This window comes from Cygnus olor, chromosome 11 (assembly GCF_009769625.2).
Source record: "Cygnus olor isolate bCygOlo1 chromosome 11, bCygOlo1.pri.v2, whole genome shotgun sequence".
In the NCBI taxonomy this organism is placed as follows: domain Eukaryota; kingdom Metazoa; phylum Chordata; class Aves; order Anseriformes; family Anatidae; genus Cygnus; species Cygnus olor.
The window spans coordinates 7,825,174-7,846,669 of record NC_049179.1 but is presented as its reverse complement, the minus strand read 5'-3'; the positions used below and the strand labels follow the sequence as shown (position 1 = coordinate 7,846,669).

The 21,496-nt window shown below is 38.6% G+C and overlaps 1 protein-coding gene across 10 annotated transcripts in view; it reads left to right on the top strand.

Annotated features, from left to right (window-relative positions):
• ACSBG1 (acyl-CoA synthetase bubblegum family member 1) overlaps window positions 1–21,496 on the top strand; it is a 37,334-nt gene that overhangs the window by 6,235 nt on the left and 9,603 nt on the right. For 3 of the 10 annotated variants that reach the window (XM_040569408.1, XM_040569406.1, XM_040569404.1), the window contains 7 exons: window positions 3,414–3,566; window positions 6,464–6,570; window positions 15,289–15,506; window positions 16,058–16,146; window positions 16,898–17,018; window positions 17,916–17,996; window positions 20,736–20,885. In XM_040569408.1, the coding sequence (XP_040425342.1) occupies window positions 15,375–15,506; window positions 16,058–16,146; window positions 16,898–17,018; window positions 17,916–17,996; window positions 20,736–20,885 (573 nt within the window). In that variant the 5' untranslated portion in view covers window positions 3,414–3,566; window positions 6,464–6,570; window positions 15,289–15,374. Of the gene's footprint in view, window positions 1–133; window positions 264–3,413; window positions 3,567–6,463; window positions 6,571–13,561; window positions 13,579–14,404; window positions 14,421–15,288; window positions 15,507–16,057; window positions 16,147–16,897; window positions 17,019–17,915; window positions 17,997–20,735; window positions 20,886–21,496 lie in introns of those variants that run through there. The other 7 variants (XM_040569407.1, XM_040569405.1, XM_040569409.1 and 4 more) reach the window with 5 other exon arrangements.

Here is a 21,496-nt window from a genome sequence, read left to right as displayed (position 1 = left end):
TAAGCAGCTCACAGGCACTGCGACATTTCAAGCATGTTAAAATCAGAAAGAAACAGCTTTTGTAGCTGTAGTCTCCTCCTCTTTATTACGTGTTGTTTTTTTCTAACAAATAACCAGTTAGTGTTGGTTTCTTCTGTTGTTCAAGTGGCTTATTTATGCCCGACCTTCACAGTTCTTAGCATATTTGTCACCAGCTTTAGAGGGTTTGTCAGCATGCTTAACAGTGGAGAGACTCTTGCGAAAAAATCACAAGACAAAAATGGGTAAAGTAGTTTATGTATTTATATTAACAAACTGATTTTCCAGTTTTTCACAACTTAAATTTGTCTTCTGCTACCATGAGGATCCACGAGAACCTTACCTTCTTAATAGTGACTCAATCTGATTCAGAATAAGAAGTATCTTTTGAGGCTAAAATGAGAGAAAATCATAATGAAGATTCTAAATGGATTTACTCTCATATGCTAACTTCTAGTTTGGCATTAATCCTAATAGTTTCATTCAGTATGAACTATGTTGCTTGTATCCTATTTGCATGTATCTAATTGTGTAGTGTTCATTTTATAGCGCAGAGGCTTTTAGTCCCAGAAATGGGCTCAGCAGAGGTTTTTGTATAGCAGTTCCAACAAGAGGTACATTGAGATCCTGTGGCTCAGCTGCTCACAGCTTAGTAAAGACATGGAATGCTAGCTGAAAGTGCTGGTAAGCTACTACTCTTGTACTGCAGTAAATTGAATGATTAATAGCTTTCCAACCATGTGGTAAGATTACATACATTCTTAAATACCGGAAAGTAGCGAAATTCTGATAGTCAAGAAAGGAGTGGTCATGCTCTTGAACCATCCCTTCATGTGTCTCTGATGGGTAGAGCAGCACCAAAGACTGGGAGTTCGGTACTGTTTGCTCTGCACATACTACCATTCATATTATGTACTTTGAATGGACCTTCAAAAATACCCTGCTGCAGCTATGAATGTAGAGCTCTCTTCCCTGCTAAATTTGAAGGAATAAACCTTAGGTCCTAATTTGCCTTTGTGGTTGAGCATCATCTTCCCATCAAAGGCAACTGAACTTTAATAGGTATCCCGTTTTTTTGAGCAGGGAGTGGAGAACTTGGTTTTAAAAGAGTTTATTTCAGAGTTGATGTTACATTTTTACATGAAAGACAACCCTATCGGCTGCTCTCTTCTTTTTGTCCTAGGTAGGCAACACAAAAGGGAAAAAACACTTCCCTTTTCCTGTTACTCCATTGCTGGAATCGTATTTCTTGTGAGAAAATCTCCCCATCTCTTTTTAGAGTTTGTCAAAATGCCTAAGATTTTAAGAATAGATTAACAAATCTCACAGGAAATATTTTAGCTTCTTATTATAAGTTTGTCAGTATCACTGAGTACTAATTATTGATTCCCATGTACTGAACTGTCATATTAGGTAGACACTTTTTTGTTAAGTTAGATTTAATGTCACTGTTACTTAGATAAGAACTTGCATGTTACGTTGCTTGAAAGATTTGCTTGATCCTCTCAGGTAAACAGACGGCTGGGGTCCATTTTATCATAATGGTTTCTTCTATTCAGGGCTTTGTAATCCCAGATAAGCACACTCAGGAGTAAACTGTGGAAAAAGGCTTTATGGAAAAGAAAAAAATTGAAGAAATCTTTGAAAGCTTTTGATAATATGTATATATTTTTTTCTTTTGGAGTAGTAAAGTATTTAATACTAGATTGACATTTTTAAATCTGCCCCAAAACCAACAGTTTGACTTGGGATTGGTGTAGCCATATGTACACGCTGATCTGCAGAAGTTACGATTTTGGTAAATTAGTAACGATGCCTCTGTTTTAGTCCAAGCATGGTTCTACTTGTGACGTGCTTAGGTAAAGAAGGTGTTCTGGGTTTCCATTATTTAAAAAAATGTTACAAGAATTTTAAAATATATGGTGGTTTTCGACCATTGCAAACGGGATGTTTAAGTGTCTTGTATATTACTTCATTTCAATAAAAAATGTTTGGCATATGGTTTGTTTCTGAATTTCTATTGAAAGAATGTCAGACTAGAACTCTGAATGCTTTTGATGCGTTCAGTTTCCTTTGCTTAAATGCTTCCTTGTTTTTGAAGAAGTTGGTGCGTATTTGTTGTCCTGCTAAGTGGTGGTGTCCACCTGGTGTGTTTCGAAGTTCAGCAAAGTTTCTTTTTTCATGCTGGAAGTAGGATTTCAGGTAGAGAAAACTAGACAAAGAATATAAGATTCTAGCAAAATGTGCAGAGGTAAAAAGACCTTTGGTTAGGCTGAAATTTAATCAGCATGACCTCAGAAATGAGAAAGAGAGGAAATAATGAGTTCTGCATGACCTAACTTTGCCTTAATCTCTACAGATTGCTGTAGAGAGGCAGCTACTGGAAGATTTCAGGCTCAGGTGTGGGATTTTGCTGGGTAGGGTAGAACAGAGTAAAAAGGCTGATACGTTCCTTCCTATTCACCCACACAATTCTCAGCTATCTGTAGAACTAGTCTGCTTGCCAAAATAAATGGCCTGTTTTTTTTGGAGGGAATTTAGTCATACAAAAGATAAAAAGAAGTTTTATTTTTGCAAACAAAGATAGGCTTTACTAGAAGGTGTGCGTCAAATCTGGCATAGGGCAAAACAGGTCTCAGCTCTTATCTTTATCTTTACTTCTTTGTTCTTTATTAAACTTTTGTGTTGCTCTTAAAGATACCTTTGTGTGGGAAGAAGTTATATTAGTAACTTGAGAAAGATGGTTTTCTTGTGCACTCTGAGAAGAAAACTGATTATCTAATCAGATGAGCCTTTTTGCAGGAGTAGGCACATATCTGGGCTGCCCCCTTTTTAAGTCTCATAAGGACGTGAAACTAATTAAAACCCGAATGTAACCTGTTCTTCGAGGAGAAGGGGAAATTTTAAATAGAAGAAATAAGGAAAGTAGTATAATATTGCCCTAATTCAAAAAGAGGAGTAATTGGTAAATAAGACCACTCGTAATAGACAGCAATGCCTCTATAAAGGACCATGAGGACCTCTTGTGACTCTCCTTACTTTGCTCCTTAACATAGGAACAATTTTACATGTGATACAAAATTAGGATTAAAAAAACTAATATTGTGTGCCATTACTGTCTGTTTTTCTTGATGCAGTAGTAGATGAGAAACCATTTTTAAAATGTTTTAGGAAATAACTCATAACTTCTCAGTCAGATGTAGTATTTGCTACTCAGCTGTTTGTGTTGCTCACAGAATTTGATTTATATGATGAGCTATCAAACCTGTGGGACTATGTTATGTTGTGTCACTCAGATTCGAATCTGAGTAATTTCACTGTCTTTGTCTAGATCTCTGACAGATTCCTGATTCTAAATTTATTTTCTTGTGCTCCCTCCCACATCCTCTCCCCAGAGTTCTGTTTTAAAATATTGGAGTCAGCACTTGCAAGACGCATGGGAAATCGGGAAAGGATTACTCATGAATGGGATCCAGATGGTGATGGTTAGTGGCTGAAGTTTCTGGGCAAAATGCCAGGATTATTCAAGTTTTCAGAGGTACCCAGAGGTAATTTGGCCCATTGCTTTTCGCTGCCAAAAGAATTGCCAAGTGATTACTTAATGATTCCATCTTAACTTAAAATGGCCAAGTGACCTGTTGAAAATGCCTAACACCCCATGAAAAGTACGTTGGAAAGTGCAGATGCAGACCCGAAACATACTGCCAAAAGCAGCTCCAATGTAGATTAAAGCTGGTGGATTATATATAGCTAGGTTGCCCCACAGAACATGTAACAAAAGCTTAGGGGGCAAAAAAAAAAATCTAGTTGTTAAAACAGACAAATATTTCATAACACTGGTCTCAAAGAATGAAGCAGCCAAAGATGCACACTGATTGGAAGAAGGATTTTTATTTTTTTTTCACCTGCTTTGTTACTGTTTAAATTAAACAGCCAAACTGTAGGGATTTACAAATCATCCTCAGAAGAAGCAAGCAATGAAAGGTGAAAATGAAATTTATGAAGAGGTTCTGCCTTGGGAAAAAAATGCATGTTTTCCAGTTCAGTCTCATTTGCATGTTTTTAAATAAGATTAATTTTTAATAATTGGGAACGCTTAAGGCAACAAAAGTATGTTTGAGAAATAAATACTTGTGCAAATGGGGATTTGCACAACCTGCTCCCTAAGATAACAAAGAATGTCCCTGAGAACAAAATTTATTAATCAAAATATTTTCACTGTATGGTGACCCCATCCATGTAGTACAACATGATTCAGGAATGAGATGAGAGTTGAGCAGCTGTGCAATGGGAGAAGCTTCTGCATTAGAAATACCAGGAAAGGGAGGAAGAGATGGTGGCTTCATCTTAAATCCTGACAGCAGTAGTGGATTCTGGATGGAAGTGTAGCCCAAACTACTGACTGTTTAAACTGCAAAAAACCTGTTTGTTCAAACCTTCTTTGTGACCAGTTATGAATGTGATTTTCAGACTTAAAGTATTTTGACTTTCTGTATATTTTAAGGGGTTGTGACTAAATATCCTGAAGTCTTAAAAAAAAAACTTGTACTGAGTAATGTATCAACAATATACACAGACTTTTATCATTTGATCAACTGTTCATATTTTTGCAAGTTTATAGAAAGCTGACTTAAAAAAAAAAAACAACTAATGCTCACTGCTAAAAATCTAACAATGAGAAAGCAACAGAAGTTGAGCAATAGTGATAAATTATACAAAAGAATACAAAAAGAATAAGAGCTTTCTGCTTGTTTGCCACTATACATAGAGTTTAACAACTTCCCCTTAAATTTCATGATAATTTGACTGCTGCATAACAAAGTTCAGATTTCATTGGTACAGTTCTTGATCTAAGGAAGCACTCCGCAGAATTAACGCCAAAATATGTTGAACTAGTTCCTTGTTTTGAAATACGGGAGAAAAGATTCTAACCAAATCGTATAGGACAATGTGTGTATTTTGTGAGGTTTGTTAAAGTAAGAATTTATGTGAAAATATTTTTGTTCTCCATAGAAATCATCAGTTCATTATCATATTAAATGTTGACTTTATACATTCTTTTAGGTTTTATTCTTAGTATTTTCATCAGATTTTACTGAGAAAACCTTAAGGACAGGAAATGAGCTGACTGTATTTGACCTAGGATCTGAGATGTATGCAGAAATTCCAAGTACCAGGGGAAAAAAAAGTAGAGCTTGTGGAGGTGCTTCCAAAGTTTCTTGAAGTTTTAAAAAGAGAAAAAGAAATCAGTGTCACAACACACACTGTCATTAATCAGACACTCAGTATCATACTAATAACAGTTTTTCCTGATGTATAACATTAAGCACATGAGGACTGCCATTTCATAATGATCAGAGTGGGGAGATTTAGCTGTTATATTAAATTTCTTTGTTTCCGAGAAGAAACAGTACTGTATTCATTGGATTTGTTCAAAGACTTTTTTTTTTCTTCCTAAGCTAACTGCTCTGCCAGCAAGCTCAGATTGGATGCCTTTCTTTTGCAGAATCCTCACCAACAGGAAGGGCTCGGGAGGTCTGTCAGTTACTTCAGTCACTGTTGTGCTCTTACCCTGTCAGTTGCACATGCATTACTTCTGCTGGTTTGCAAAGACAGAACTCACTGGAGCTGTTTCAGTCTTGGAAACAAAGAATGGAATTTTTCCCTTTGTTAATCTACTACAGAGAATGTTGAGACTCTTGATTTCGGTTGTTGGTTCACTTCATATGTGAGAGGAGCTTCAGTATGATCTAGCAGCCAGTTAGTGTGGCGTAGGGCGGTAGCTGCGGGCACTTGGAGCTGCTTTGGGATCTACGCCAGGCTCTGGGCCAGCCTGAGCCTGAGCCTGCTGTGCCTCCGCCTCAGGGGAGGGCTGGTCTCTTAACTTCAGGCAGCTGACAGGGTCTTGTTTGATAGAATGGTACCTCACCATTAAATCCCAGCCTGTCAGGAAGTACTGTCATTCAAAAAACCCTCATGCTAATGGAGTTGCATAGGAGTATGTTCTGTTGAGTTCTGGCTGGTCAGCACTGTGTAACTTGAACTCGTTTTGTTGTAATTGGCATGCTAAAATGACTTCTACTCTCAAATCTTTTGTGTGTGCTTTGTAGAGGTTTTTATATATTACCTTTGGAATCATACACTTTGGTTAAATAAAAATTTTATATAGGAAATTCCCTTTTAAATTGGTAGTTTAATTTGGGAACATGCTGTCCCTGTACTAATAACTTTAAATGATTTATGCAGAACACCAGCCTTAACTGTTCCAGCCAAAGTCCAGATATTTAGAACATTTTGGTTTTGATAGAGCGTCTTACCAACAAACCATAATTTTGCAGTGCATTTTCTCCTTGCAGCCGTATGCCAGGTGTGTTCTTATTTTCCTTTGGATATATTAGTATGTGGGTTGTAGTGTTACATCTTTCATAGTTATATCTTCTTTCAGAATACCTACAAATACACGGCCTATCTGCAGAGATTTGCTGACTCGTTTTGAGGACACCCAAGATGAGAGAGGAGACCCAAGAGAAGGGACCCAAGAAGAGCCAGCAGGTAAGCACATGAAAGGTGACCTTTGGAAATTGGAACCCCTTTTAGAATTTTTACATGTGACCTTTGTGTCTGTTTTAGCAAACTGTCAGTTTTTCAGGGCTGTGATAAAAGAGCAACCCCCCCCCCAAAAAAAAAAAAAAAGAAAAGAAAGAATCAGGCAACTGAAAACTTTTCAAGAGTTTTTTGTAAACTTGCATGAATTCAGTAGCTTCCCATGATTTTTGTCTGTATTTGAAATGATTGTTAGATAAAAGTGAAAAGTAGCCTGATCCCCAGCAAAATCATCCCCATCCTGGTGTTAACTTTGGCATTACAGCCTGCTTACTAGCTATTAGCTATCGAGGATTTGCTGTACTGTAATAACTGGAGGCTGTGAAGGAATATCCGTCCTTTGGTCAGTTCTGCAGTGTATTGTAGCACATGCATACTGTTGCAATTTTAAACCAAGTGCAGTGTTATATTAAAAGAGCTCTGCTACCATGCAGCTTAAGGGAGGTTTGCAGGCAGAACATACTCAGCTGCTTTGGAAGATTTGCAGCCCTGAGGGAGCTCCCCAATGCCTTGTTGAGACTGCTATCTAAATGTGCTTGTTTAAATATGGTGTTATTTGTACTTAGAGACAAATGGAGTAGTGACTACAAACGGATCTTGAAGGAATAACAGGTTTATGTAGGAATCTGATATGCAGACTTTACACGTATGAATATGCACTTGTATACATACATGTGTACATACATATTCTTTTAAAAAGGCAATTCCTTAATCCACAACAGTGCTTTTTGTTTGGTTGGGTTTTTTTGCTTGTGTTTTTTCTTTTTCCCAAGAATTGAACTGACAGCCATTCGCATTTTGTTGTTCAGTAAGCAGGGGAGAAATTTGCATGGGTAAAGGTGACAACTACCTTCTCTTTTTAAATGTTTAGCATGTTTTATTGAGCTGTTTAAGACACATTGCATGCGTAGATTATTGCTGAGGCTGTGATTCTGCAGAGTACTTGCTTGTGTGCTTGTGAAGGCTCTGACCTATTTTTCTAAGAGAATGTATCTGGGACGCTGGTTACTGCCACCAGCTATCCACCCCACTTCTCTCCCAGAGGTTGCCACTGGCTGCAGTTTACGTAGTACTCTGGTCTATAAACCACGGTGCTCAGGAAGGAGTGTACATGCCACCTCAGCCACTCCTGCATTAGGTGCTTGTGGCCTCTGGAAGAAAGGTGAGGCAAACAACGAAGGGTAGAAGCCATTCCAGCTATTCCATGATAATTTTTCTGCAATCGCAAGTCATGCCCCATTCATTTGAATTGAGCAGTTCCTTTATCTGAGCTTAGGTACATTTCTAAGTTGATGAATAAGTCTTCAGCTGCAGTGGGTTTGCTTTGTATGTCAGGTGAAAAGGAGATTCTGATGCTTTCTAGTTGTGAACTGTCTCTTCATAATTGATAGTTCTGCAATTTCAGATGTAAATATGTTTAATGAAGACCTCAAGTTGCTTTTGGAATTTTCTACCCATTCTTTTTCCACCACCTTATAGAAGCTCATTCCTGTGAAACCAAGCCACACTTTGGTTTTCCTAATAATGCATGTATAAAACCAGAATAACCTCACTCTTGGCAGCAAGTATTATATTGCTTTTAAACCAGTGTAAAAGTAAATGAGAACTCATGCATGCTGGTTATATTTTGATGGAATTGCAAAATAACTTTTTGGAAAAGACCTCTGGAGGGCAGCTAGTCCAGCTTCCTGCTAAAAGGTGAACTCATGGCCTTGTTCAGCTGAGTTTTGAAAACCTCTAGGGACAGGGATTCCTCTCAGAGCCTCTCAGATCCTGTTCTTGGTCTTAGCCACCTGCATTGTGAAATTATTTTTCTAATTATTTTCTTATTATCTTATATATTTTCTTATTATATATATAATCTTATATATTTTCTTATTATCTAAAAAGAATTTCCCTCGCTGCATCTCATGTCCATTGCCTCTTGTCCTTCTGCTGTGTGTCTCTGAGAGGAATCTGCCTTCTCTATAGCCCCCCCTGCCCTGCCTTCAGTCTGTAGCAGACTGCGGTTATATTCACCCTTGGTCTTCTCCAGATTGAAGAAACCCATCTCTTTTAAGGGCTTCTTTGTGCGGTGTGCTCCAGTCCTCTAAACATCTGAGAGGCCCTCCTTTAGGCTTCCTTCAGTTTGTCAGGATCTTTTGCACTGGAGCTTCCAAACCTGCACACTGCTCCAGAGGCAACCTCACTGAGTGTTGAGTAGGTGGAAATAATTAGTTCCTTTGATCTGCTGGCTATTATCTTGCTAATGCAGCCCAGGAACTAGCCTTTCAGGAACACAATACTGACTCTCACATAGCTTGTTTTCCACCAGGAGCCACAGGGATTTTTCTGCTGAGCCAGACGGCACCCAGTCTGTGCTGTTGCATGAGGTTATCCTAGCCCAAGTGCAGGACTTAACATTTACCATTGTTGGGCTTTGAGGTTTGTGCCAGACCAATTCTTCATGTGGAGTGTCGTCATTGAAGCTGGTGAGGGAGCATTCCATTGCTCAAGATGGCAATGCAGTCATTAAAACAATATTGTTTCTAGGACTAACCCCTGAAGAATGCCACTTGTAATTGACTGCTAGCTAGACTTGGAAATGTTGACCACTGTTCTCCAAGACTAATTATCCTGCCTGGTTTTGATTCACCTGGTACTCCAACTCCATCTGGTCCAAACGTTCCACATTTGCCTTTAAGGATGCTCTGGGAGACCTTGTTAAAGTAAATGACTTGCCACTGTTCTCCTCTCCCCATCTACAGAGCCAGCCATCTCATGGTGGAAGGCAGTTGGGTTGGACAGACTTGATTTGGGCTTGGTAAATCCATTCTGGCTGGTCTCAGTAACCATTTTATACCTCACAGTGATTTCTAGGAGGGTTTGTTCTATAGCCTTCCCACAGACTGGGGTGAGTCGGATTGTCCTGTTGTTACTCAAGTACTCTTTCTTCCCATTTGTGAAGATGGATGTGACATTTGCCTTTTTCCTGTCATTAGAGATCCCACCAGGTTGCCATGCTTTTTCAAAGATGATGGGAGCAGTCTTGGGATGGCATGGGGCCTGGTCTCTGAGCCTGAAGAATCCCATTTGGGCCTATGGAGGTTTTTGCATGTGTAATACAGAGTTTTGCATTAGAGGTTCTTACTTGGATTCTCCTCTGCTATAGTAGGTAGAACTTCTCATCTGTTGCCACTGGGCACAGAAGCTCAGAAAACCTTGTCAGTAAAGACCAAGACAAAGGCGGCACTGAGTCTATCAGCCCTCCTCAAATCCTATGTCAGTAAGTTGCCCATTGTATTCTTGGGTCTCCCTTTGGTTTCCAGTGTACTTGTAGAAGCCCTTGTAGCTCTTCACATCCCTTACCAGTTTCAACTCCATCTTTGGACTTTCTATCTCTGCATGCCTTGGCAATGTTTATGTAGTGATGTTTCCTTGTGATTATGCACACGCCTTCGTTTTGGTGCATCACCATCAGTTTTAGAAGCGTCACGATTGTTACAAAGCTTGTTTTGTACGTAGTTGTCTGTTCTGCTGCACCACTCCTTCCATGTCAGTTTGTAAAAACATTCTTTGAAGGATCTCTCTCATCTCCGATCCACATTGGTAGCAGTTTCCTGCATCTGCAGAGCAATATATTTTATTATGATTCATAAACGTTCCCTTTTTGTCCACTGGAAAAGGTAAAAGCTTCCATGAACTAAAACATTCCTGTGGTTTTTGGCTAATTTAAAAATATTTTGTCTATTTTATTCAATTTTTTCTGCTTAAGAGTTTAAAGCTATAGACAGGAAACAGGGAAAGGTGGTTGCTGTATTCTTTTATTATTATTTTTTTTAAGAATCACTATGCATGTATTCTGGCTGATATGTTCAGGTTCACTTGAAATTCAGTTTTGTATTTTTCTGTTTAATCTGTTCATTGGCACAAGGGAAAATTTGGTGCAGATGCCAAGCTCTGTGATTCCAATCTGTGTATATTCAACTTTAGTTTCACTAAAAAGAAGTTTATTTTTCAGGGCCAAAGACGTTGAAGAAAATTAACAATAGTAATGGGTGAGAGGAGGAATGATGTATTTCTGTTGTCAGCAGAATGTGATGGCATCACAGCTGTGGAATCTAGGATGACGACTGTCCATTTAAAAAAAATGCCTCCAGCTAAGAGCCAAATACCTTCTCTTGTCATTAGAGCAGAGTGATGTTTTGCGGGAAGTGGCATATAATCAAGATACTGTTTTGTGAGTTAAAACTGAAAGAGTTTCAAGCAGAAGTTTAATTATTGTTTTAGTTTCTGCTTCTCAGGCACATCCATTGCATAACAATTTGAACTGAGGTCATGCAGCGGGGCTGTTCCACAATCAGCCTTTATTACCTATTTCCCTGTGTGAAAGGTGACCTTGGTTCGTTTGCATTTCCTACAGCTTAGAGTTCTTCCATTAACATGAGATTTCATTTACATTCCCAAATGCATTCTGGCAGTCAGTCACCAGGGTACTTGAAAGACGAGTAGTGAACAGAGAGAAGGTCTCATTCACGTATTAGCTTTAAATTATAGGATTAATTGCAATTTTTATTTTTTTTATTAGCACACAGTCTGTCATATATTCCAAAGGTCCAGGCATTTCAGCCAGATGTACTATGCATGTGAGAAAAGTGTATCGTTTTGCTATTTGCTTGCCTATTTAAAACAGTCTTTTGGTATCTGGGCTGGGAGAGACAGCCTCTACCATCTTGAAACTGTTCAGCCATACACAGTGGAAAGAAATAATTGGCTTACAAAAATAGAAAAATTCTGATGTGTTTATATTATGTATTATTTCAAATTTGGTAGGAAATATTTTAATAGCAAATGTACTCATAAATTAGAATTTGCTTATAGATGGTTCACAAGTCTAGGATTGAATTGCGAAAGATCAGTTGAAAACTTTCAAAGTACTTTTTAAATAGAAAACAGTTTTAAACTGTTTTTTTTTTCCTGTAAAGTTTCATAGTGATTTTTTTTTTTAATTTTACTGGAAACACCGTGTGCTTAAAATTCAGAATAATTGATCAGATATAATTAGAACAATTTCCCAGACAAAAGGCAGCAATGGTCATCCTGTTACACGCTTTGTATGCAGCAACTCTGAGCTGCCTCTTCCTCCAGCCGCAAAGACAATGATACATGGAAAAATTAGTCTGATAAGGAGTTGTGCCTTGGAGGAGAATGGTGGAGTTGAGGGGATGGGATAGGGACACTTGAAGGGGCTCAGATATTCAAAGGTGAGTACCTATCTGAATAAAATCTGTGCTCATTTGTGTTATCTAATAAAACAGGTTTTCTAGGAGCAAATATTTTCTCACCATCTCTGACTAACTGAATTCATGTGAAGGACATGAGCCGAGGTCATATATTAGTAAATAAGGAAGCTTTTGGGGTACAAAGTGTAATGCAGATAGCAGGAGTTACTAGAAGAAAGAGGAAAGGAACAAATACTCCTCTTTGCTTTCATATAGAGAACTGTCAGTGGCATTAAGTACTTTGAGGTGGAATTCTGTCTTATTTCTTTTTATGTTCTATGTAAACCTACAGGTGTATAATGCATCAATGCTCATAGTTTATTTAAAGGATCTTTATTCTGATTTCCACTTCAATTCAGGTGGTGAGTTCATTTCTATCATGGGCATTGCAGTTGAGCTTTCAGCTGCTAGTGAGGCAGGGCACCTATCTTGCTTTTCCCAGTTTATAATCAGTTCATTCAGTATTTAGCCAGGCATTCTTTCCCAGGCTCTTTCTGGGAAGAATGAGCCCTCTGCTTAATATCCCTTTGTGTACTTACAAGAGTATGTTGTTCATTTTCTGCTGTTTTTAGAAACTCTGTGGGAGAGCAATCTTTAGATTATTATTATTATTTTTGGCTTAGATCTAGATTTAAGAACTGTTTTTAGATTTAAGCTTTACCTGCAAATACATGCAAGTACAGATACTGAATGAGTGTTCAAGTTTATATTCCTTTGCAGTATGTATTGCGTATTATTAAGGTGGCTCGTTGAGTCTCTGTGAAACTGATTCTGTTCTTAGTCTTTCTGGTGTGAGTCAAAGATGCCTTTTTGACACCAGAAAAATTGCTTAAATAAAAACAAAACGATTCCCTGTTTCAAAGTACACTTTTGGTTTTCATTTATAGATATTGCAATGATGTGATCTTTTGCTCTCCTGTCTGGAAGCTACTATCTGCTGAATGTCTGCAGTGAAAATATTGTGATTATGCAACTTTCGTAATGTTATTCTAGGAATATTGTTAATATTTTCAGTTCCCTTGGAGAGAGCGAGAAAGAGACTTTGAAGAGTTTTTCATAATAGGTAAACTGGGGTGTTGTAATTTAGTTCTGTATGGTATGATTTTGTGTCCACTCACACCTGTGATCCTTCCCATCTTTGTTGGTTTAGAAGCCAGAACATCATAGAGGGTTTTTCACCCAGGCTTTGTGTGTGTGCAGAAAATAAGCACTTGGATTACCAGTAGCTTCCTTCTCTGACGGGTCTTATTTCATCCTATTCACACCAGGACTGGAGTTAAGAGCAGAAACACCTGCTTTGTCCTCACACTTAAATGTTTGTTGGGTGCCACTGTTTATACTTCAACGAAGTCTCTATGTCCACTACCTAACCTCCTCCATTACTGCTGCCTGGATTTGTGGTGCCCTTTATCCATTGACCTTAAGACGTGTGAGAATATATGGTAAAGCTTAACACCTGTGTTTTGAAATCATTATATACAATTTATACATGAGAAAATGAAGGCACATGGAGATTAAGCAGCTTCATTTGTATTTACTTCTGTCATTATTACTTTCTGTTTGTCAGGATGGTCAAGAGAACAAATGTAAGGGTGTGAGTCAGGAACATGAATGCAGCATAATATGAGTCAGGAACAGTAATCCCAGATTGACACGCATCACGGCTTTGACTTTTCTAATTACTTTCTGCACCAGGGTTAGTATCTCCTTGCCTGGGAAGAGGTAGAAAGGTTAATTAAGTATTTTTTTCAAAATGCTTGTACATGCTAAGATAAAGCATGAGGGCAGTGAAATCTTTACAAATAGTTTCACTGAATGCTGGCAGCAAACCAGCTTCATTTAGGAAAGTAAATCTAAGGAAAATCTAAGGAAAAAATGTTATTCTTAAACTGTTCTTGTACTGTTTCATCCAGAAGGATGGGAACTAGCTATTTGGCAGGGGGTTTGTAAGCATTCTTTTTGTCTCTCTTGTAAGAATTCACGTAAATTTTGCCAATTTACTAACCCCTAAGTTCTCTGAAGAATGTATTGATATTAAGCCTGCTTCTTGCTAGGTCAGCAATAGCTAAGTAGGATCTTTGAGGCAGCCATTTGTTGTGAATGCCAGGGACACCTACAGTCCTTGGCAGCAGTGATGAAAGCAAAGTGAGTTAGTTGGTGCTCCCTGTTTGTGTCCTGTCAGCGATGGGCGGTGTCCTGGTTTCAGTTAGGACAGAGTTAATTTTCCTCCTAGTAGCTGGTAGGGTGCTATGTTTTGGATTAGGATGAGAAGAGCGCTGATAACATGCTGATGTTTTAATTGTTGCAGAGCAGTGCTTACACCAAGCCAAGGACTTTTCAGCCTCGCTCTGTCCTGCTAGCGAGCAGGCTAGGGTTGCAGCAGGAGCTGGGAGGGGACAGACCCAGGACAGCTGACCCAAACTGGCCAAAGGGGTATTCCATACCATCTGATGTCATGCTGAACAATATATAGGGGTGGCTAGCCGGGGTGGGGGGTGCCGGCTGCTCGGGGATAGGCTGGGCATCGGTCAACGGGTGGTGAGCAATTGCATTGTGCATCACTTGTTTCGTACACATTATTATTATTAATACTATTATCATTATTATTATTATTGTTGTTATTATTTTCCTGTCTTAATAAACTGTCTTTATCTCAACTCACAGGCTTCACTTTCCCGTTTCCCTCCCCCATCCCAGAGAGGGAGGGGGGGGGAGGGTGAGCCAACGGCTGTGTGGTGTTTAGCCGCCAGCTGGGCTAAACCACAACAGGCGGAAAAGATTTTTTTTTTTTTTTTTTTAAGTGAATGGTGGAAAGATGGTTAGCAGGAGGAAGGCAAGAGCAGAAGGCAAAAGTTGACATGGTAATGGGGCAAGACGGGTGAGTGGAGATCCACAGATAGATATACTAGAACATAGGGCAGATGACCACAGGAAAAAAAACTGTAGAAAGCAGTGGGGGGGATAGGGGCAGGATAGAGCAGAACAGCTGGGGAGAACAGAGGGGAAGAAAGGGCTAGGATGAGCAAAAGGAGCTGGGATGCTGGACAGGAACAGAGATTTCAGATTGCCACATAGCCTTCTGCTTCAGGAGCTGTTCCATTAGCTCAAGGGATAGTGGATTGTGCTGGGTTGAGCGTGAACAGTCTTCACAGATTGGTGGAGTGCCTGTACCACAGAAGATCAGCATAATTCTGAATGATGTTAGCACTTCTATTCAAGACACAGAACAAAGTATAAGAAATAGAGTTTTCTTTCTACATAGAATGTTCATTAAAGTTATAAAACTGGAAAGCCCTTTTCTCAAAAGATGGGAATCCATGGAATTATGTTCAGTCCTCTTATCTTTTGATACAGTCACACAGTATTTTTCACTAAGAGAATACTCTCATAATGCTTTATTTTCCAGAGTCTTTGTGGACTTCCTTTGCTGATGACAGAGTCAGACTGAGAATAGATAACTCATGTCCGCAGACTCCCATAACGGTTCATCAGATGTTCAAGGAGAGCCTAGAGAAATATGGATCTCTTAATGCTTTGGCCAGCAGAAAGAATGGAAAGTGGGAGAAGATAACTTTTTCAGAGTATTATTGCCTTTCCAGGAAAGCAGCAAAGAGCTTCTTGAAGGTAGGTACAAAAAACACAACCAATTCCCTTTTCTCCCTTTGTCTCCTCTAAATAAATAAATAAATAAATAATGATTAAAATTGTATTCAGTCAAAGAGATAACATTCCTGTCATTGCAGGTGAATGCCACTGTTTCATTCAGGCATAGGTGCAAAGTTCAGCATGAGGCCTTAGTCTTAACACAAAAAATAAGTGAAAGCAGCACTCGTGAATTTGGCAAGTGAAGATAAATTTAAAAACACTGTAAACCGGGGATAAGACTAATTCTCCTTGTGCTTCTGTCCGTATTGAAAAGTTCTGTCTTTCAGGCTTATCTAGACAAAAGGGCTCAAGCAGGCAGGAGGAAGCAGTGCAACATTTAGATCATGTTAGTTACTGACAGATTCTGGTTTTATCAAGGATGTCAACACAGAGCCGAAGGTGGATGTCTTGTCAATGCTGAAATAATAGATCAAAACTTTCCCTTGTTTTGTATGTGTATGTATGTTTTGTGCTGTATGTTTCTCTCCAACATGCCTATATTGTATAACTTTATGCTTATTACTTTTTAGCTTGGTCTTGAACGATTCCACAGCGTAGCAATCCTTGGATTTAATTCTCCGGAATGGTTCATCTCAGCTGTTGGAGCTGTTTTTGCTGGGTAGGATTATTTGCTTCCCTTTTGCATAGGGATTTCAAGGTTTCTGTTGTGCTAGGTTTAGAAATGTAGTAAATCGTTATTTGGTGTCACATCCTGGAAGTTGTGCTGCAGCTGATTAGCCTATTCAGCAACCTACTGGAGTCTCATAGCTTTGAGTGTATCTGGAATAGTCCAGACACTCATAAATTGAACCTGTTTGCTATGGACTTAATTGTGATAGTCATGTATCTTCTCTTACTGGAAGATGTGGGAAACAGAGGACACTCCCAGTTTTATGTCAATGATACATGGTATCTTCAAGTGAACGAAGTGACAGATAAAATACTCACTAGCCTGATTCCTTCTGTCCTGATACGTGTTAACACAATTTGGATTTGACCTCTTAGTCTGTTTCTGTGCCAGTGAAATTTAAACTGAAATCTGTGTGAAGTTTGAACAGAAAGAACACTTGGTGGTTTTTGTTTTGTTTTGTTTTACCACTTATTGAGCTAACTCCCCTGTAGCCTCAAGTAGGCTAAAATAATGAATCCTAGCCTACAGCATCTCCTACTGAATAGAGTTCAGGGATTTATTTTGCATATATCATCCATGTATATCCGAATACTTGAAACAAACATGATAGCTGTGCTGATGTGTACCTCCACATCTTCATATTTTCAGCTTTCATCTGATCTCTTACTCTCTCTCTGGATATTAAATGCATGTATGTGTGTATATAAATATATGTTCTAATATATAATTTTGGATATAGAGGAATTGTCACAGGAATATATACAACCAATTCTCCAGAAGCCTGCCACTACATTGCTTATGACAGCAAAACCAACATCATGGTTGTGGAAAATCGGAAACAATTGGACAAGATAATGCAGGTATGAAGTGGCTCAAAAATTCATTGACCAAATACCAGGCTATGCGGTCATCAACATAGAGAGAAGAATAGAAATTGTAGAGCTCAAGAGATTTGTTTCATACATGTTTCTATCTAGAAATAGGAAAAAACAACTGTGGCAAATGCTGCTGTATCCATCTGAGGGTTTTTTGAAACTATTATTTCAGTCTTTGCTTCTTTCAGAAAAAAAAAGTATAACTTGTTACCCTTCTAATGATGTATGCATAATGGCTATCATCAGGCCACTGCATTTGTATTAGCACAGACTGGTCAGTTCAGTTCATAATGTGATTAAGTCAAAGATATATGTGAGCCACTGGGTCCCACAAAGTTGAATGAAATGAATGGTCTCTGAAGGCCATGCAAAGCAGAGAAAGACTGTAAGCCTGCAGCTTTATATTTTTATTTATCCTTAAAATATGCAAATTGCTTCCTTTTTCTTTTCGTCTCCTTTAGGAAGATAAAACATTTTATTTATTTATTTTTAGCAGTTTAACAGTTTTTATTGGGGGGGTTTCTTCTATCTTTATTGGGAACCACAGGAGCTATGGTCAACTTTCAGCTTGAGCTTGACTGTTCCTTGATATGTCCCTTGATGCAATAAGAGAAAGGATACTGACGAACCTTTTCGGTATAATTTAAATCTTTTGACTGAAACCAGGCTTAGCAGATCAGCAGACTGTGTAGCATCTCCTCCTCCCCCTCTTTTATTTTTGAGCCAGTTGGTTGTAAGTTTAGGGGAGAATACTTGAGGGAGGAGGGAAACAGGAGCTTTCTTCTGACTGTCAACACAGTTACAGTTTTGGCAGTACTTCAGTGGGGAAAAACACAAGATACGAATAACAAATTATAAGTTTGTTTTTAAAAAAACTAACAGATCTGGAATCGTTTGCCACACTTGAAAGCTGTTGTGCTGTACAAGGACTCCATTCCAGAGAGATGTCCAAATCTGTATACGGTATGTGAAATGCTAGAACAGAGTTACAATTATTAGGGTATTATTTATTTGATGAATTTCTACTATGTTTGATCTGTGGAATGCCTGCCATTCAGAATGCATTGCTGTCTTCCAGCAAGAGCATTCACAAGCTTCATGAGTGCATTCTATTGAATTTAAGCGTAACTTGTTGTTTGATGCTTGACATTTAAAATTAGAGTTACCTTGCTTGACTGTTTTTTGTCATAATGTTTTGTATTTTTTTTTTCTTAACTGGATTAACAAAACACCTGTAGGCTTCAGGTGGGAATGTGTACTCTCAAACCATTAAAAATAAGTTGTACACTGGCCGTAGTGAAAGCTGAATTGTGGGTGGTTACACTGGATCCAAGGACATGAAGGTGTCTGTACTTCTACTGATGATAGTTGCATCATGTTTGCACCAAATATTTCTGGTGTCAGGCAACAGGTGAAGAGAAATACCTATAAGCTACACAAAGCAGAGCGCATTTTCTTAGCATGCCCAGAATCTTCAGGTCACATGGTAAAAAGAAAGCTGAAAAAGGGACAAATGCAGGATCAGAAATTTGAGTCGTAGAAGTCCAGCACTTAAGAAATGTTAGGAATTGTTTTTTGTAAAAATGTTTTTTTCAATATATTGAAAATAGTTAGGTAATAAGACTACAAAACCTATCTTTTTTAGTTGGCTTCAGATTATTAGATTCCAGTCTGAAAAACCTCTTAATGAAGAGGGAACAGCATAGCAATACTTACGCTATGTTGAATTTCATAAATATAATACTGTTTATAAACAGTAATCAGTGTTACAACAGTGTACATCTCAGTATGGAGTATGCTTTACATCCCAGTACAATAAAAATGTGATACAAAGATCTTGCTACTTATATTTCATAGTAAAAGGAATAAGGCTAGCAGTTAATTCTGGAACAACATTCTGTTGCTGAAGCCTAAATGCTTGAGAATTTTGGAAGAGAGAAGTAATGCATGGTTTATTCTGTTACTGAAAGGTACATTCGAAAACCGCCCTGTTCAAGTGCCGGGTTGGACACGTTTTCTCGATAGAGGAGGGTAGCTTTGAGAAAGTCTTGACAGTTGCCTTAGTTTATATTGTGCAAAGGAAAAATTGGAGATCAAATCACCAAAGGCAGAAATGGTTTTATAACTTGGATAGAAGGCAAGGCACCCAAACTACGTGGCATATGATGAAAGAGATTTATGTTAGAAGTTGACAGCGGAGATGTAATGAGCAATTGCTGCAGTAGGGGCCAAGCTTTAGTTCTCTTATCAGCGCATGTTACCAGAAGGCAAATGTAGTCAGTAATGTGTTTGGCTGTTTGTACCTTTCATACTCCCAAACAGGAACACTCGCTATTGCAGGTACTGTTCAGTAAATAAAGCCTGGGCAACAGATGCACAAGTGATTAACACATTCTGGTATGAGAAGACAGTAAGGTCAGGAAAACAGGAGCAAATGATAAGTCACATAGAAACAATTACACCCTTGACACCTCCAGACTTTCCAGGAGCTGGTGAAATAGATACGGCTGTATTCTGTGGGAAGAGATAATATGTGACGAATCCTTTCTTGCTATGGAGCTGTGCTTTGTACTCCCCCTCTTCCCAGAGAGATTATATGGTGGAAGAACGTATGAAGCTTGTCACTGGTGGTTAGCAGAATGCTAGGACAGTGTTGCCACCCAAGAAAAGGAAGTCTGGGTGCCACAGAGGCTAGCTATTGTAACCTTAGTAGCACACTAGCAACAGCAGAGGTCTGAAGGAAGGAATGAACTCCCCGTCATGCACAAGGGGAGGTTTTAACCTCTGCTGTCCTTCACATCATCCTCTTTATTACTCCGTGGTCCTAGATATATTTCCAAGAAATCATTGTGGAATGGAGGTGCTGCATCTTGCTCATGGATAATACAGTTCTGTAGCACTGGTTGAATCATTGGATCTCAATGGGAAATTGACTCTTGGGTTATTGACTAATTTTTATTTACCCTAGTTTTCATTGCATTGAAATCAGTGGCATACCCAGCAGGATATCAGGTGCATGTGGTAGATGCATCTGAGAATGACCAATAAAATATGGATGATCAGGCTCAGCATTTTTCTGGGACCAATTTGTGCTGCACAGAAGTCCACCATCATGAAAAGTTTAGCTCATTCTAGATGGAGGCAAATTTGAATGGAGATTGTGACCAGCATTATATGTTCTGTTTACTATTAAATAGCAGGGAATTTGGGCAAGCCATTCACACATCTAGATGATGATGCTTTTGCACAGAAGCTTTCATTCTTTTGCTTTATATAGTTAGGTACAAGAACGGTGAATTATAAGTTGAATGTCATAAGTGTACTCTTAAAATGTAGATCCAGATTCTTTTCAACAAGAATCATAGTCCTCCTAGGTGTAAGATAGTAATAGAATTTTATCCTCTATGACTTGTACATAATATCTGTCTTAGATGAGGAATGAGACTACCATTCCCTTCATAGGCACTGGGAAGACATGTAGCAGCATAATTTCAGACAGTCTATTTGCAGTTTCCACATAAAGTTATACACTAGTCTTACGTTCTTTACATAGGCAAGACCTGAGGTAAACTTGTCTTGGAAATGTGTTCAGAGTAAGGCACTAAACTTATTCTGCCATTCTTTTTAGGCTGGTAAGGTGCTGCATCTTTTCCACTTGCAAGGAGGTTCATGATATCCTGTATTTTCTGTTACATGCTCTAGATGGAAGAGTTTCTGGACTTGGGAGATGACATATCTGATGCTACTTTGGATGATATTATTAACTCCCAAAAGCCGAATCAATGCTGTGTACTAATATACACGTCCGGAACAACTGGGAAGCCCAAAGGAGCCATGTTGAGTCATGACAATGTGTGTACTTTAAGCTCCTCCTTTAGTATAAAAATAGCAAAGTATGAGGATACTTATTCCTGTTCTTTTTAAATGACTGGTGCATAATAGAAGAGCCTTGAAATTCCTCTGGTTTTGCAACATGGATAGTGTACTACAAAGCAATATTCAAAATGGAGTCATCTGATTTTGATTATGTTTAAGCACGATGAAGTATAAAACTCCATTCTAAGTAGCATTTCACAAATTTGAATGTAGCTTATGAGTATGCGTTTTGTTACTTGCTGGGTTGTTTGTGAGATACAGTACTTTAATTCTGCAAATAATTTATATATAGCCATAACGTTTCAGTGATGTTGTTATGTCACCTTAAAGCAAATCATATGCATCAGCCAGCTGCTGTAAGAAGAGCCTGAGACAGACTACTTTTGCAAATTTTACTTTTCTTTTTTTTTTTTTTTTCAGTCTTAGTCCTGGACGTTTTTTTAGTCCGTAATCACCTTAGCTGTATTGTTGTGAATAGAAAATTGCCCACTGATGGAGAACAGCAAAGTCAACTGCAAAAATGGCTCTCCACAAAGGTCTGCTAGCTAAGATCTGGACTGTAGTTGGTTTATTTTACTTAAGGTGGC